Source organism: Anas platyrhynchos, chromosome 5 (assembly GCF_047663525.1).
Source record: "Anas platyrhynchos isolate ZD024472 breed Pekin duck chromosome 5, IASCAAS_PekinDuck_T2T, whole genome shotgun sequence".
NCBI classification, from domain to species: domain Eukaryota; kingdom Metazoa; phylum Chordata; class Aves; order Anseriformes; family Anatidae; genus Anas; species Anas platyrhynchos.
In genome coordinates this window covers 52,219,412-52,236,413 of record NC_092591.1, presented here as the reverse complement: position 1 = coordinate 52,236,413, position 17,002 = coordinate 52,219,412, and the positions used below count along the sequence as shown (strand labels likewise).

The window sequence follows — 17,002 nt, the reverse complement described above, 5'->3', positions numbered from 1 at the left end:
AGTGTTTTGAACACAGCGAGAGCAGGGAACTTGTGGGTGAACGAGAGCAGAGCTGTGAGTTCAGTCACTCTAAAACCATTCCTATATGCTTTTATCTCCTCCTTTAACACAACAGGGGAAATACATACAACCGACTGCATTTTGAAACAGAAAAGGGAAGCAAGTATTAAAATTTCCTCACGTAAAGAGCAATTCTGCCTCCATCAAGCTAGATTAATTACATGTAATTAACATCAGCACGATGTCCTCTCGGACTTCAAAAGAACAACCCAGCAGCTTAACACTGAAGCATTTCTGAGTTTTGCTGCACCTAACTTCCCACCCCGGCGCTCCCCAAGGCGGCTGTATACACCTCAGGGAGGATTTTGCAGCATTTTGCCCCCACGGCCATTCATAAAAGTGGTGTCAATTTGAAGGAAAAGAATCATTCACAAAAAGATTAGAAGCAGCCAGCTTCCCGTGATGCTCTTTCCCATTCAGGGGAAGTCACAGCTCCCAGGATTCTGCCGTCCATTCATGCAGAATCATGAATCCACCGAACTCGCTGGGCTCTGGCTGCCTCCCTTCCCCCGCCAACATCCCTCCTGGCAGATGAAATTATTTCTCCTCCTTTCCCTCTCCCCACCCCTCAACCCCTTCATCTCTCGTGAACAGCTGCATTGTTTAAAAATCCCCCGAGAGATGTTGCTATGTGGAATGACGACGTAAATAGCATTAAGCCCCTACTGCAGCAGCAGTCTTGTGATCGCGTCAGAAGAAAATCAAGTTCAACATTTGGGGAGGGGGGGGGGGGCTGTTCTATTTTTGGGCACAGCTGTTCTAATATTTAACATACACATTCAAATTCTTACAGGACACCGAATTAAAGGCAACGTTGTAGGCACATCAAATATGTGCAAGGGGACTGGGCGGGCGAAACCGAAGGAGAACACTTCCACACACATGCCATTTTAAACTGTTTTACTGTATCTGCAGCTGTCCTCACAGCCGTTCAGATGCTTCATGAAATGCAAGTTGTTTAAAGGACCCGAACACCATCCTCACAGATTTGCTCAGTTGTTCCTGGCCCTTCTAAGCTAAACACTCTTCATTAGGATTGTTACCGATTTGTCCTCCACGCTTTTCGAAATCACTACAGAGATGCTGAGAGGAAGAGTTAAGAAAAAAATCCTAAGACCTAATGCTATAAATAGAAAAAAAGAAAAAACCCTCACACCACTGCACGTATACGATCATTTCTCCAAGCCTTCAGAAAATTAGCTACTGCGTCCAAGGTAGCTGCGCAATACCCCTACAAAAACATGCAGCACCCTTTGTGGGCTGATTGCAGGTAACAGATCCTATAAAGCATCCAAAAAGCAAAAGATTGCCTACTGGTATGGCCAAAGGACACAATTTTTGTGCAGCTGCTCTCTACAGACAGTCCACATTTTCCTGCCCCAGCAGCAGGCTCCATGCACTGACCCAGTTCTACCTCCCCGTCTCACGTAGCAGCCTGGCACTGCCACTTTCAAGTCCCCACACTCAGCCCCAGAACCTGCAATAGGTGGTAAAACCCTCTTGATTGGACAAAAGAGTAGCAGACATCTGGCAAAATGGTTCTGTCTCAAGTAACGATGCAGACAGCATGAAGTCACTGCTGTGCAAGCTTGTGCTAGTGGTCAGAGCACAAGGTGCAGGGCAGAACAAGTGTGCTTTGCTCTGTACGAGCACCAGAAAAGGGGGTTTTCTTATCTTAACAATTAAGATGCCTTCAAAGAGATGGGCTAGAAAAGACAGTGGCACATATCCTTGTTTTATCTGCCAGAAAGACTGAGACGAAGTGCAACAGAGGAAGAGGCAAGAAGGCTACCTCCTAATCCAGGATAACTAGCTGTGACTGGACTCTTCTCCACTCAGGAGGAAAAAAACTCAACTCCACCACAGAACTCAAAGACCCTGAAGTATTCAGGGGCCACAGGGAATGAAAGCACAAACCATTTTTTGCAGTCAGCAACCAGAACATCTGAAGCAGGTGATATTATGTGCCTGCGTGTCCAGCGTTCTTGCTGATGTATTGACAAGCAGATCTGGTGTTTCGTCTTTGGGACTGGTGCTTCAAGTGCTTCTTAGCACAGGACTGAATACACTCACATTTGGAAAAGAAATGATGTGTTATTCTGTTAGTTCAGATCACATAGTCTTCATAAACTCCTGTTTTTAGACAATGTTGTATAGAAAAATTAAAGATCATGGAAGTTCTGGAGAGCAAACTTGATTGGAGACTCAGCCTGACATATTAAAATCAGAAAGTAATTTGGCAAGTTCAGGATATTAATTAAAAAAATATTCATTTATTCATACGTGATTTAAGTCATCAGCAGTTCACAGGAAAATAACATCTACTCCTACACAGATGTGACATTACTGTTTACTTACAAAAGCAAGGGAACTGCACAAAGACTGCTAACGAGCAGATGAAGCCTAGGAGGCCCAGAGGAGATCTCCAGGTGCCATTTGAAGTTAGTTCATGGCCAGCAGGACCAGAAGTGAAGAAAGCAGCACTGAAAGGGGAGTACTACTCAGGAGAATGAGCGTGGTGCACTTCAGCAAGCAGGTGGAACAGAAGCAGGAAGAACTGGGGTGACAGAGAGATGAATATAGAAGTAGAGAAAGGACAACTCCGTGGCAGAAACCACACCAGCACCATCCTGAGCAGCTGCAAGGACAAAACCTTGTTTCTCGTCTATAAAATGAGAAGCTACAACCTCACTAGGTGAAGCAAAAGCTCTTACCTATTTTTCAGGTAACTCCAAAGGCCAGTTGTGGGTCTGACTTACAGAAAACATATCCTTGCTATGCAAGGAAAACGTACATCTAAATGATTAAGCTAACTGCAGCACACCTTTGTTACAGGAACAAGACTGGTGCAAAATGGTACCATGTTACCTGCAGCACCAGAAAAAAAGGATCACGTTGGAATTACAGAAGTGGAAAGTTAGATGCTGCAGTGATCTATACCCTAAATAAAGACCAATAAAGTACTGTAAAGGGGCTAGGAGGTAACACTTTAAAGTTTGGTGTTTTTTTGGAAACTTAAGTAGTTGAAAGCAGCAGCCCTCCCTAAGCGGATATCTTGGTTGACAAGCTAAAAAAGCACTAAGGAATTGAAGTTTTCACACCCAAATAAACCGTGCTTGAAAGAATGTTCACCCCCAGGAGCAGCCTGGCGTACCTCACTGCAAACGCAGGCACACCTCAGCCTGTGCTCTGGAGCAGCAGTGCTGTTTACATGACAGAGGCAGCATCAGTGTTAATGGGGTCTGTGGTCAAAAACCCTGCAGGAACAGGAAAACTAGAATACTGTCCATAAAGAAAAATAATAGTAATAATGTTAAAAGCATTTGGCTACAGCAGCATGATTTATGCTGCATATTTTGAAACAAATCCAGGCAGCTTTGCAACAGGGAGGTTCAGGATCAAGCATCTGAGGAGGTTTTGGGAACAGTGGCTGCAAGCTCAGGGTTGCATTCAAAAACTCTTGCTAGAATAGGAGCATCTCATCTCTTTATATTGTCTGATAGAAACATCACTGCCACAGTGAGGTGGTAAAGAAACTGCTTGAAACTCCTGTTACCTTTTTGCACTTGGTCCTTAGCTTCAGGATGGCCAGAGACGCAAGCAAAGCAGTGGCAGGAGGAAACAAAAAACAGCTCTCCACTCTTCAGCACATGGCAAAGAAATTTGGTCAAGTAAAAGCGAGGTGATTCAACTACCATTCACAAACGAAAACTTCATCTTTCCAGTATTGTAGCAGTGACAAGACTCACACTAACCCAGTATCCAAGCCTCTAGAAGCAGAGTTTGTAATCTTGCAATACCTTCTCTAAAGAAGCACAGAGATGAAGTCAAAACATGAAAACCTCCTGCGTGTTTAGTACTGCATCTACGCACAGCAGCTATGAAGAAGAATTTAGGACTACAGAGTGGCTGCAGGTAGCTCTACAATTTATTTATTTATTAAGGCAGAGGCGTTTCTTTCAGGAATGTATCCACTCTGGGCCTCTGTTTTCCAGGACCATCAAATAACTTCCAGACTGGTGAGAGCAGGTTGTCGCTACACACTGATGTTATTCCCCATACAGAAGCACCTTACAATCAGCCAGGTATAACGAGACCTAGTTTGGTCTGGTCATTTTGTAGGAACTTAGGACTGCAAGGTATGAGCTTTCCCTTACAGAAGAATGGTGACCTGCTGCTAATTAAGGTTTTAAGTTTCTCAGTATCTTGGACTGCATTCAGTAAGATATTTGAAATGGGATACAAAATATAGACACAGTGAAATACAGAATAACCAGAGGCACCTGGGGACACCTGTTTGGGAAAAACAAACAAACAAACAACCCTGGAGAACCTGCAATGCCCTTCAGAACAAGATCACAGTAGCACAGATAGAAAAAGTGTGATTAGGGCAAAGTCCCTGGAATCACCAATTGCCAAGTCCACTGACATACTGAATACCTAAACCACCAAAATTCAGAAGAGATGCGATGTCCTATTTGTGCAGCTGTACCAGCCCTTGTCCCAAAGGACAGATCGCACTTGTCTCTTCTGTGAAAAGGGAAGAGGAAACGAGACCAGCACCTACAGAGCAGCTCCAACAATAGGGAAGAGTCACTGCTGACCCTAATTCAGAGGGATGCTGCACAAAGGAGACACAACGTGAGAGAACATGGGTGTTCAGAAGGGCAGCAGATATAGAGCAGCAAATAGGTATCCAAATAGAAACCCCTCCATAAGTTATGAATATTTCTTTAAAACTCTGAAACGGTGTACTGGTGACCAAAAGAATAATCAACAGTTGACATATACCTAGTTGAAATCTACCTGTTTGCACCTGTTTTGCACAGAAGTCTCCGTGTAGGAACACCATACTGCATCAGTTTCTGTATCGCATCATGAGATGCCTACCTACGATTTAACAGAACTTGTTGTGTTAAAATGCACTCTTCAAAGCATGTGCATATACACACCTGGTCAAGCACTGAAGGATAGGGCCAGATTGCTTTCATTCTACTACACAAGCAACACTGCCAGGGAATTCCTTCTATACTGCACTAATTGCACAATGTCCTTTAAAAAGTGAATACTTAATCTAATCACATCCAAGAGTAGAACAAAAAAAATGTCAGACTTTATTTCTAATGTTAAAATGGTTATACAGCTTTAAGTTTCAGTACACACACACAAATCAATTCCTCACTTCTCAGCTTTGAAAGAGACAGAAAATGGATTTTAAAGCCAAAGTCCATGAACCCTTGAGCCATATGGAACATTTAAGTTTTTATAATGTGCCGTCTCTACAAAATATAGGAAGAAAACGTGCTTTATTAACACTTGCCTCTATTTGCTCCCCTGAATCCCATCACATCAAAATACATCATTTCTAAGATACACTTATCAAGTCAGAAGAACGTTCTTAGCAACACACAGGACCAATCAATAAGCCCATTCACCCAAATATTATGCTCAATATTGTAAGCGTTCCTAAATCAAGCTTGCCCCAATTACACAGCTAACTAAAAATACAGCATCGAGCAGCCTGCGAAAACAGCTGCACACGCGAACAGCCAGGGGGGCTGCACAGCCTAGGGAGGCCAGCGGTTCCAAACGCCAACGTTATTTCCGCAGGAAACACAAGCACAGCTTTGCTGCTCGCTGTGCACCCCTCCTGTTTGCTGAAGTGGGTCTGCAGGTAAGGCGTGGAAGATGCACCCACGGACAGAGAGTGTGACTGCCCTTGCACGGGTCAGGAGTGCTGCCACCCACACGTCTCACCTTGACAGTGTGTAGTTGTCCTCACTGCTACCTTACAATATCCACTGGGGCTGAAGTTTCACAAAGAATTTGCTAGGGAGCAACCACAGGCTGGTCCAGAAGTAAGTGCAAGGAGAGGTAGGGGAAGATCAACATTACGCGACAGACAGCACAAATTCAGCTCATTCCCTCCTGTTTCCCTGCTGCTACTTTCAACTTCCCCCCCCCAAGACTGTGTTTTTTTTTTTTTTTTTTGATCTTCATTGGTGGTATTGGGTTTTATACAGCATGGAGAAAACTATTTTTAGGTCACTAAAGGAATGGCATCCCATTTTAGGAATGGCACATGGCCTATTTTGAATATTTCCTATAATAATTGTTACGGTGTGATTGTGACAATGTATATGCATGATGTATATAAAGATTATTTTTTTAAAAAAAAAAAAAACAACACTTCTGCAAATAAAAATCTACATTCTTCAGCCCCTACCATTAAAAGCAACAGTAATGATGACCTCCCTCCCCTTTTTTACCTCCTCAGATTCAAATTGAACAGACAGAACTCTAGAATGACCAGAAGAATTATTTAGTATGTTATTTAGAAGATTATTTAGAAGAATTTAAGAGTCACTTACAGAGACAGAAAGGTATCATACTAGGGATTAATAAAAAAAATAAAATATGCCTTTATTCTCAAGACAATTTCAGGACATTTAAGTCAGTCACTCCGCATGAATTAAAGCCAACAGCTTCTCACTTATTCAGTATTATTTGTTAAGTCCCTGATAGTTTCATCTGGGTTTGGCAGCCACAGAAGAAAGTGCAGTCAAAAGCCTGGCACTTAAAAGCACAGACTTCAGGGTTTTCCGAAGCATTAGTTGCAAGAGCAAATACACTGTTAATTAGTCCAATAATTGCATAAAGTACATAAAATTGCATAGCACACAGTTCAGCACTGGAAGCACTGCACATGTTGGCTGCAAAACTTGTTTAGCATACTTGTAAAATAGTTCGACTAATGGATAAATATTATCTATTTTTTATAATTTTTTTTTTTTTCCTGAAGAATCTGTAGTGAAAAACAGATCAACTGAGTCCCCTTTCTCTGTTGTCATTATTTTCCTTGCCACAACACGTTCCTGAAAAACAGAGAGGTGGCTATCAGCATTTCTCTAGCTGTGAAGTCTGTTGTGGATTTTTACAGCCTTGACAGACAGAAAGGACTTGCTGTAAGGGAATTCAACTTGCTAAAGAAGTCACCTGTGTAGTGAAGTTGTAGAAGAAAGACAGCACTGTGTGGATCATCCAGTCCTCTCCTTGTGCCAGAGAGACTTGTCCCTCTTGAGCCTCTTAGAAGCCCTGATTTTAAATCTCTCAGACAATAGGATTTCCACCCCTTGCCTTAAAACAGATTTGCAATGCAGGCTTTCACTCAGTGAAAACAATCCAGTATTCATTTTCCATGTAATACTAAGTTTACTTTGTTGCTGAAAGTGATAAGCAATATATCGCAGCTTGTGTGTTACCAAAAAGAGCTCTCGTTTTTGGCAGCCACGAAAGCATGCTACAAATAGTTGGGTTTCTTTGTGTTTGTTTTTTTTTTTTTTAATGTTGTTGTTTTTAAGCAGAGAGAGTCAGTAAGTTTCTGTGCATTAAAGAAAATGCAAGCTCTTCCCCACTCCGCTATTGCCAAGCCGAGGCAGCAGTGACCCTGAAGGCTTGTGGGGATGACCAATTCCTCCTGCTTCTTTAGTCGGAATTACAAAACTGAGCAAGTCAGCTGCCCTATCAATCTAATTAGCTATCAGCTAAAATATTATGGCTCAAGACACCAACAGGACAGAGTTATTCCTGAATCTGTAGACACAACATACACAGCATTTAAGGTGTGGAAGAGGCTACTTAGGTTGGAACTTACAGTCAAAGGAAATGCAAAGCACCTAATTCACATTAAAATAAACTTTACACATTTTCTTCTCCTAGAATGTGTGTGTTCACAAGCAATCAACACAACAAACACTGTACAGCAGCAGTCTCACTGCTCTCACAGCCAGCACGCTTCCAGTTCGTCTGTCTGGAAGAGAAGCCCTTGGTCCTGCCACGTGTGAAGAAAAAGCAATGATTTGCAAGAATTTTACTGGTCACCTGCAGAACGTATCACTCTTGGCTCTTCCTACGTCGTTGCTGCCTCAAAATTCCCCCAAAGGGTGGACTTGTTCCAGGACTGCATTCTGCAGTTTGCTGGACACCTGTCAAATATTTCTCTTCAAAGATTCTGGTCTTTTATTTATTTATTTATTTTTCAGAAATCTGGGCAAAGTTTCACTGAGAAAATATAAGAGAAACAGACAAAAAAAAAGATGGACTGAGGGGAAAAACACAGAAGCAGGACTCTGTTTTAAAAAAAATAAAAATAAGCTCCCTACACAATCATTCTTTTACATGTCACGTTGATAGTATGCAGGGTTCCTCATTCAATTTGCTGAAAAATTAATAAAAATTTGAGTGTGAATCCTCCATCAGCTCTCTACAGCGTCTGACAGCTGCTCCTTGAGTAAGTGGCTGGCACGATTCATGACAAACCTATGGGAAATGATCTTCACTTCATCCAAGGGAAACTTTTTTCCAAGTGAAGACCAAGAACTCATTTTGAATCAAAGATCCTTACAGTATAGCATGTGAAATGTGACTTCAGTGCACCAAGACAAGTTCAAAATATTTGAAGCCATTTTGTCAAGTCCAAGAGATACAGGAGGATACAGAGAACGTCAAGCCGAAGCTAGCTCAGATGATGGAAGGCTGCAAACATTAATTTACCTTGAAGTAGATCACAGAAGGTCAGAATAACTGCCAGACACAGTTAGTCTTCAAGTTAAGCTCAGGAAAGCAAACCTTGTCAATCCTATGCAAGAAAAGTAAGAAGATGATGTCCCCTTCCTCATCGAGCATGTCTGCTCCACAGCCTCCTCTATTAAATTCAAATACTTCTCCTTGCCTCTCAGAGCTGGTGGGAAGGATTTACCAGGGCAGGAGGGTGGAAATGCCAGCGACGGGTCGGAGATCACGTGGCAAAGCACTCCAAGGTAGATGCAGCTGAGCAACAGCCTGGGAAAACTTGTGCAGAGGACAGATTTGCCAGAGCAGGTCGCTGGCCATTTGTATCAGCAGATCACAGCAACACTTCAGGCACGAGCAAACTGATCAGCATCAGACCCCCTTCAGACTGCCATCCACAACTTTGTTATCAAGAAAGCTGGGGAAAAAAAAGCACTAAGACCCATCTGCCTAGGAAACAGAAGGAATGTTTCTGGTTTTGGCACCGCACCCCACTCCTTCCTTGTGCTTACTAGCAATCACACCAGAGCAGTGTGAGCATGCTAGGTCCCAATTCCAAACAGGAAAGCTATCGGCTTGTGATGCAGCTGAAGTCTCTGGATTACTGAGCAGTTCAAGATGAATCTACCATGACCAAGCAACTTCCAGAACGCTACACACTGAGCTAAGGAAACAGAAGTAAATAGCTAGCACAGCTTTTACAAAACGTAACAAGCAAGATCTAAAAATCAGTGACTTAAGGTACAAAACCAACAAAGTTTTGGACAGCAATTCTTAAGCAGCATTGAAGATTGGAAAACAATGACTTGCCTTTTCTCGTCTCCTCACAGCTCATGCAAAACTCTCCTACCTTTTCTGTGAAGCCACCAGCTAAGAATGTGCACCAGTACCAAATTCCTCTTTTGGCAATTTTCCTACAGGTAAACTCTCTTTACAGCACATTCCCTGATTGGGTGTTTAACGTCATAATATAACAGACACCTTAAAAAAGGTTGTGGAACATTGATGTATTATTATGAACTAAACTAGACCTAAAATTTTGCAGAGTTAACCTAGTAAGTCAGCGTTCCTATAACGATATTTTAAAGAAAAATCTATGCAACTTTATGCAGATACAGACTGCAATCACTTAAAATTAAATTCAAAATCTTTTCTTCTTTCTGTGGCCTATCACTGCCAGGACACAAAGGAGAATACCCTTTTTGTATCAAATCCTACAGCACCTAAGCATTCTGCAAACAAACAAACTCAGCTTTCCAACATGCTTGTAGGAGACTTCCCAGCGTGCCTCAACTCTTAAAGCACTTACACTTCATCCACTAACTTTCATTGATCAAACTGAGCTACAAGTTCAGAACAGCTGGCTTTCTTGTTACACCAGTACAGCCAGTTTGATGTGCACATGCAGACACACACACAAAAATCTACTCAGGTCAGCTGGTGTTTACCATTCATGAAGTCCCATCAGCACTTCTCTTACAACGGTGCTTATGCAACTTGTGCTTTGTACGCAGATGTAACTCCTGATGTAAGTACATTCAAAGAGCACAAGAAAGGATTCTTCTGAAAAGAACGAGTGTACCTGATCCTCAGAAAGCTTCTCATTATTTGTGGCAGAGGGCATCTAACCTGTTGCTAGTATCAGCAGGACTCTGGTCAATGAAAATGACAAAGGAACAGGAACACGCATGGCTCACACAACTCAAAGAACTGGGACTATTCAGAGTTAAACAGCCATTCTGCTTTCAAGTGATTAAGGGTCATTACTTGAGACGATCAAGCTCAGCTCTGTTTGAAGAACAACTGCAGGACCATCATGAAAAAGTTTAAAGCTACCTTAGGAGTCTGCAAGGGAAGCAGCCAGTCAGATAAAGAATTACCTCTTAAAAAAAAACACAGAAAAACGCACTTTCCCACCTTATATATGACAACATCTGAACAGACTGCAGAGATCACATGAGCCTGAAGACAAGAAAACCTTGTCCAGCTAAAGCCTATCAGGATCTGAAAGCACAATTCAGACATGTTTGATTATGCAGACTATCCTAATCCTTTAGCATATGCTACAGTGAACAAGGTATACATTTCACTAGCTCCGTGTTGTCAAAAGAATGTTCTGAAAACCCAATATGAGTCATCTCATTTCAGAATGGTTTAGGAAAGAAAGCAGAAAAATGTTTGGGTGAGGCCTAACGGTAATTATGTATTACAGGCTGCTCTACAAAGGTAGATGTACTTATTTTTTAAAATCTGAAAAACTCTCCTAGCAGCCATCATTTCGGTGCTGCAAGCTCAAAGCGGTAGATTTATCTGTCTTGTCAGCATCATGCTTAAGTCCCAAGGAGGAAGAGATTTCCAGACTGGTACAGAAAGGGTTATGACCGCTTTCAGGAGGCTTGTCATTTCACGCTAAAACCCATTTGATTCCAGAACAAGGTATTTGTAGATACTTTTATCCATTACATTTGCTTAGCAAGACACCTCTTCACAGCGTAGCAAAAAATGTGACTGCGTATGCCCACGTATGCAAACTACTACCCAGCTACTGCAGCCAGCCACCAAAAAGACTGTGTAGTTGCACTTCCTTAGGTATTTGCAGCAAGTTTCAGTACTCACACAGGTTACCTGAGCAGTGATAGCTCTACTCTGGCATTTCCCCTGTGACTGTATTGACCGGAGTATCACAGGTATGGTCACTCACTGCAGCGACACCCTGAAACACAGGATGCTATCGAACAGGGACAATTACTCCCAAATTAGCAGAAGGTAGGACCTGATGCCATCTGCACTCTAAGCATGCTCTCTACCACAGATACACACACAAAGACTTTTCTGTCAAGGAAACTGTTTCATCCTACAATGGACACTACAGCTACATACATTTAAACCCATCCAGAGAACTGCATGCCCTCTGTTTTTCAGCGAACTAGTAAAATAGTCATTAAACAAGCTGAAGCCCTTGAGTGACTTAGTCATCATCACATTCACTACGCAACCCATTACAACTTCGTAGAGGAGAGTTTGTTGAGGTTACTTCTAGACTATACTTTATAGTAAAGCAGTGCCACTAGCGAATTTAATAAACATTTAACTGCATTATTTTGGCTTGAGTCTGTTATGTCCTTGGAAAGACAGCTCTTACATTTACCCGTATTATGTACACAAACCATTTAGGAAAATATGAAAAAAAATAAGGGAGGGTAACAGAAGCAAGATCTTAAAGGTTTTGGTACCCAACATTATTATACTGAGAGACGTGCTTTATACTATATGACTCCCACTCCTGCTTATCAAAAACCTCTACACGCAAGACTACATTTCTCACTTTATCTTGACACACTCTGCATAAACTAATAGCTTCACATTAAATCTGCCTTAATAAAAGATGTAGATTACAATATGAATTCTTGTGCATTATGGCTACACTTCGGTCTGGTTGGAAAAACATTTGTCAGCAAGAGACACGACAAACCTAACTGACCCTGTACAAATAGCAATTTTACATTTGTGACTGGAATACTTAAGTTACTGAGTGGGTTTTTTGTTTGCTTTTTTTTTTTTTTTTTTTTTTTTTACACAATCATTTACTATATACTTACTGAAGAAATAATCCCTAGAACAGGTTCTTCAGCACATTCGCTCATTCCCCATATTCTAATGACTACACACACTTGAGCCCAGTTGAGCTCACAGCTCTTAAAAGTGATCTTTGAGTAGTTTACCCAAAACAAAATGAAAATGGAAGGGAAGTGAGGGGAAGATGACCACACCCACCCACCCACCATAAAATGTGCCTACTTGGTAATACAATGAGAATCATAAGGAACACGTATTCAATGACTGAGTTACAAAGAAAACACCTTTGTGGTTGAAGCTCATTAAATCGAATTTACCTCAAACTGCGTATTTAGGTGAGGTAACAGCTATACGTTTCTCTTCTCATTATGATTTTAGACACCTACTATGGCAACAGGTGGTATTTTAGTCTGATCTGGCAGGCTGTTCTTTCGCAAGACTAACAGTCTTGGAAGTATGTATTCCAGAATTAAACCCTACTGTTCTCAGAAGTTAAATAAGAACACCTGTAAAATTAAAACATCAAATTCTTTATTATTTACATCTGTAACATTTGCACTGTGCACAAGAACCTTTTTTTTTGTTTAGAGCTGTATATATTAGCCTGTAATAAATTCACATGTAGTCGCATTTATTTTATTTATAAGCATGCATGTGACATTTAGAAAAGAAGTTTTCAACTCACTTATTTCACCAGCAACCTGGTCCAGTTTTTCTTTTGACCTGCTGATTAGAGCCACCTTCATTGCACGCTTTGCTAACTGAAACAAAACAAAAACAGGAGACATAAGGATGGTCATAAATCGCTTCCAAATTAATACCTTAATTACAGGAACTGCATGATTTGTCAAACATGGTAACAGTATTTGAGCAGCGGATTTGAAAAATTACAGTTTCAAATAGAGATATGAAGGAGGAAACAGGACAAATACAGGCATGCTACTTCTTGAAATTTCCTTCACACCAAATCTAGCATCTTGTCAGTCATCCCATACAGGTGTATAAGGCACATTTATACAATAGAAAACCAACAAGAGATGTTTTACAGACCCTTCCCCATACTGCTGCAAGTCCAAGCAAAGTCATTTCCTACAATTAAGCTTAAAATGCCCACCCATGGTCACCTGAACATCTGTGTTGCAAAATTACCCCAGCACTTGATACTTCTTTCCTTTATCAATTGATTTGGGAAGGATTCAGGCTCCACTCTTACTTTGTGCTTATCATAGGTATAAAGGTCAATTTACTCACACAGTTCTTTTAGGGAACCCACCTGTGTAAATTAAGCTGTGGCCAGAATATATCCCAGTCATCAGATCAGACCTACCTCTGCATGTTTGTAATAGGATCTAACAACTCAATTTAACAGACTGCAGAAAGACAGCTACGTATCTGAACCAGCATGGAAAATAATAAATGATCTTTCTATTATAACTGCCCGTTTCAGTGAAAAGTAAAACCAATATATCCTGTTGTTATAGGCACATAGTTTACTGGAACAATTTTTTTTTTTCAAGTCAGCTCTAGACTGCTGACACGATGTTTGCTTTCTTTCAGCAGTCATAAACTCCAGGTTCACAGGTTACTTAACCAGATACCTTAACTGTGCAAGTCTCAAAAACAGATCAAGATCAAGTAAAGCCATGCAATTGCATCTCATTAGCAAACTCCCAGCTAGTTTGAGAACTTCCACTACAGGACCAAGCTTGAGAGAAATCGCTGCCATGATGACACTGAAGGGACGCACTGAGGAGCACATCCTAAGTCTGGAATTGGAAACCAAACTGCAAGACGAATTATCTAAGTACAGAGCAGATAAAATGACCACGGAAAGAATCTGTAACTAGGAATGAATACCCCCTAAGAAAACTAATCAATCTTGGAAAAAGATAGAGTGCTGGCTGACAAGTTCACCTGCAGCCTGATGCAACTTGATTGGTTCCTGCTGAGCCTCTCCAAATATTCACTGGTAGAGGCTGAGTGAATTGAAACAAAACACACCAGTCCAAAGAGCAAGAGATCCTCTGAGATTCCAGTAACTAATTATGTTTTTTACATAAGGAATGAGGAAGACCCAGTTGCTTTGTCGATAACGTGCCATTATACCTGGATCTTCAGCTGATGGCCCTGGGATCACAAGAAGCCTGAACAGGAGGACCTTAAACTAATCACAAGAATTAATCCAGAGTAGCATACAATGAGAAGATGCTCTGTAGCTTAAGGATACAAGCAAAAGTCACCATTCTAAATTGAGTTGGTGTATGTAGGTGTCTAATTTCCATAAACCCAATATTAGTAACTACCACATTTTCTACTTCAATAGCAAAACATAGCTGCTGTTAAAACCCTTTCTCTCCAAAATATACAGGAACGTGATTGACAGCCCTCCAAAGCAGAGTTAAAGCTCTTGTTAGAGCATGTATAGCAAGAGGATCTACAAAAAGCAGTACTAAGGAGATGTAGATGTGCATCGCAGTGTACTCAACTTGATCGCAACCGCTAGCTTATCATGAGCATACAAACACATCTAAGATTAGCAAAAGCAAACAGCAGAAATTTAATCAGGAGTACAGCAATAAAGGGGCAATAAACAGCAACTCCTGAGTATATCCTTTAAAAAAAAAAAAAAAGAAGAACATGCACTGCTTTGGAACCTTGACTGAGCACGAATTACCTGGGCAGAGAAGAACACTTACATTTACCAGGCCACTACCTTTCATGAAGAAACGGTCAAGCAATGAGAAGGATATTAGTGTTGAGCAAGGACTAAAGGTTTAAACACTGTAACAATGAAAACTATAAAAACAGGTTATTGCTTGGAAAAGAAATAACCAGAGCAGAGTATAACCAATGAATCCACACAAACTTGTAACGTTCTTCCACCGATAATCGGTGACATTGTCAAACTTTTGAAGAGAAGATTCTCACCACAATTATATTTCTCACTTAAACTCCTCCAAGGAGAAGTAATCTGCATGATTATATTCACAGCTGTGAATGCCCGAGCAGCTGTATGCCAGTGGCATTTATAGTAACCTGAAGGGAATTCCTAGAATAAAGTCAAGCCTCTGCTGGCAGTCTTATGAAGACATCCCTGGAGTTAATTTGAAGATTGAGAAGCCTTTTCAGGTATTCCATATTTCACCTGCATCCACTCTTGACTTCATCAAGGATTCTTGATCCACCTAAACTACCAATGGGTAAAATGTGTTTTATTGTACAGCCCAAGAATGACTACTTGCACCCTTTGGGGTGCTCTGTGCCTACAGCAACTACAGCAAAGAAGCTGAAGCATCAGTGCTTCCCAACAAGACCTCATACTTGTGAACAGCTTTCCTGCTGTTTCAGAGACACCAGCAGAACCTAAAACAAAGCTGCAGTTTCAGTCGCCTGATAACCTAACACATAAGGCCCCAAATGAATCTCCCGTGATGTTCAGGGGGCCATCTCCCACATCAGAGGACTTCCTCTCCCTGGTACTAAGCCCTGGGCACAGTGACCTGCTTCCACTCACTCAAGGCAGTTATTTAAGTGTTGCATAATTTGTTACAGTGCCATGTAACTGCGATAATTTGGCATGTATGAGCTGTCAGCGCTGCACAAGAATCAGGTGCTCTTGACATCAGACTTAATTCCCTTTGCAGCCAACTATCCCCATCTTGACCTTGTAGGGCAAGGTGCTACAATCTGCAAAGCAAAAAGGAACCTAGGGAAAGGGTGTGCATGTGGCAGGGCACACAGGATGGAAGGGAAATCTGAAGGGTGAGGACTACCCTTAAAGAGGAATAGCACTTCCCTGTGAGCACTGCAGGAAAAAAAATAATTAAAAAAATCCAGAAACAAGAACCTCTCACAGCTCATCTCCTCACCCAAAGTCATGCTGGTGTTTCAGAGAACTCAAAAAAAAAAATGAGTACAGACAGGCTCACTTTGATACCAGTGCTGGAGCTGAAAGTTATTTTTGCTATAAATTGTTGTAGTCAGCACTATTTGTCATGATGTTCTTCTGGGCTTATAGGCTAAATTGCCCCATACTAACGGGCACTTTCTGTCTTAAGCAATACGTTCCGGTACCATATTTGGAGCACACATATCCATCAAGAGCAAAACTACAGTAAAAGGGAGAGAAGTAAAACCCAGGCTTCAGAGACTTCATGAGCTATAGGGAATAATTGGAACATACTGCAGGCAGATAGAGATGCCGTTTAGTCAATGCCTAGAAATACTAGAAGGAAATCCCAAGGGTTGGGGAAGTTAAAATTATAGTAACTTAAAAACTTAACAGTAAAAACTGAAGGACAAGGTCAGGGCTGAAGACAGAAGAAGTCAAAAATAATGGAAAGGAACGAAAAGGGATCTGACTTTTGGCTGGTCACCCGAGGGAGACAATTCAAGAGACCTCAATGTCACCACGTATGTACATTAAGGTAAGGGAATAAGGCTGCTGCTTGATATCTTGCCAAGGATCAAGAACACCATTCCAAATGGTAGGAATTCTTACCTCTTTTGCATAGGCTTTTCCAATCCCATCAGTAGCTCCTGTGACCACTAGGAAAGAAAGATGGATATCCATTAGTTGCTTCACAGACATAACTAAAATGGGTGTTCATTAGGCTGTGCAAGTACTCATCCCAGCCAAGAGACATATGGGTCTCTGGAACAGGTGTGCAATTTAAAAATTTACTAAAGCTCTGAGGGAGCTCACACTAGCCTGTCCATATATATGAAAGCAGAGGAAGGGAGAGTTAGGAAGCTAATAGTTGTTTCCAGAATTATGTTCAGCACCTCTTCCCAT

At 41.4% G+C, this 17,002-nt stretch overlaps 1 protein-coding gene across 1 annotated transcript in view; it reads right to left on the bottom strand.

The window, feature by feature from the left end:
* HSD17B12 (hydroxysteroid 17-beta dehydrogenase 12) overlaps positions 1–17,002 on the bottom strand; it is a 73,070-nt gene that overhangs the window by 31,762 nt on the left and 24,306 nt on the right. The window contains exons 2-3 of the mRNA XM_027459191.3: positions 16,709–16,755; positions 12,893–12,968 (exon numbers count right to left, since the gene is read on the bottom strand). Coding sequence (XP_027314992.3) covers positions 12,893–12,968; positions 16,709–16,755 — 123 coding nt within the window. The remainder of the gene's footprint in view (positions 1–12,892; positions 12,969–16,708; positions 16,756–17,002) is intronic.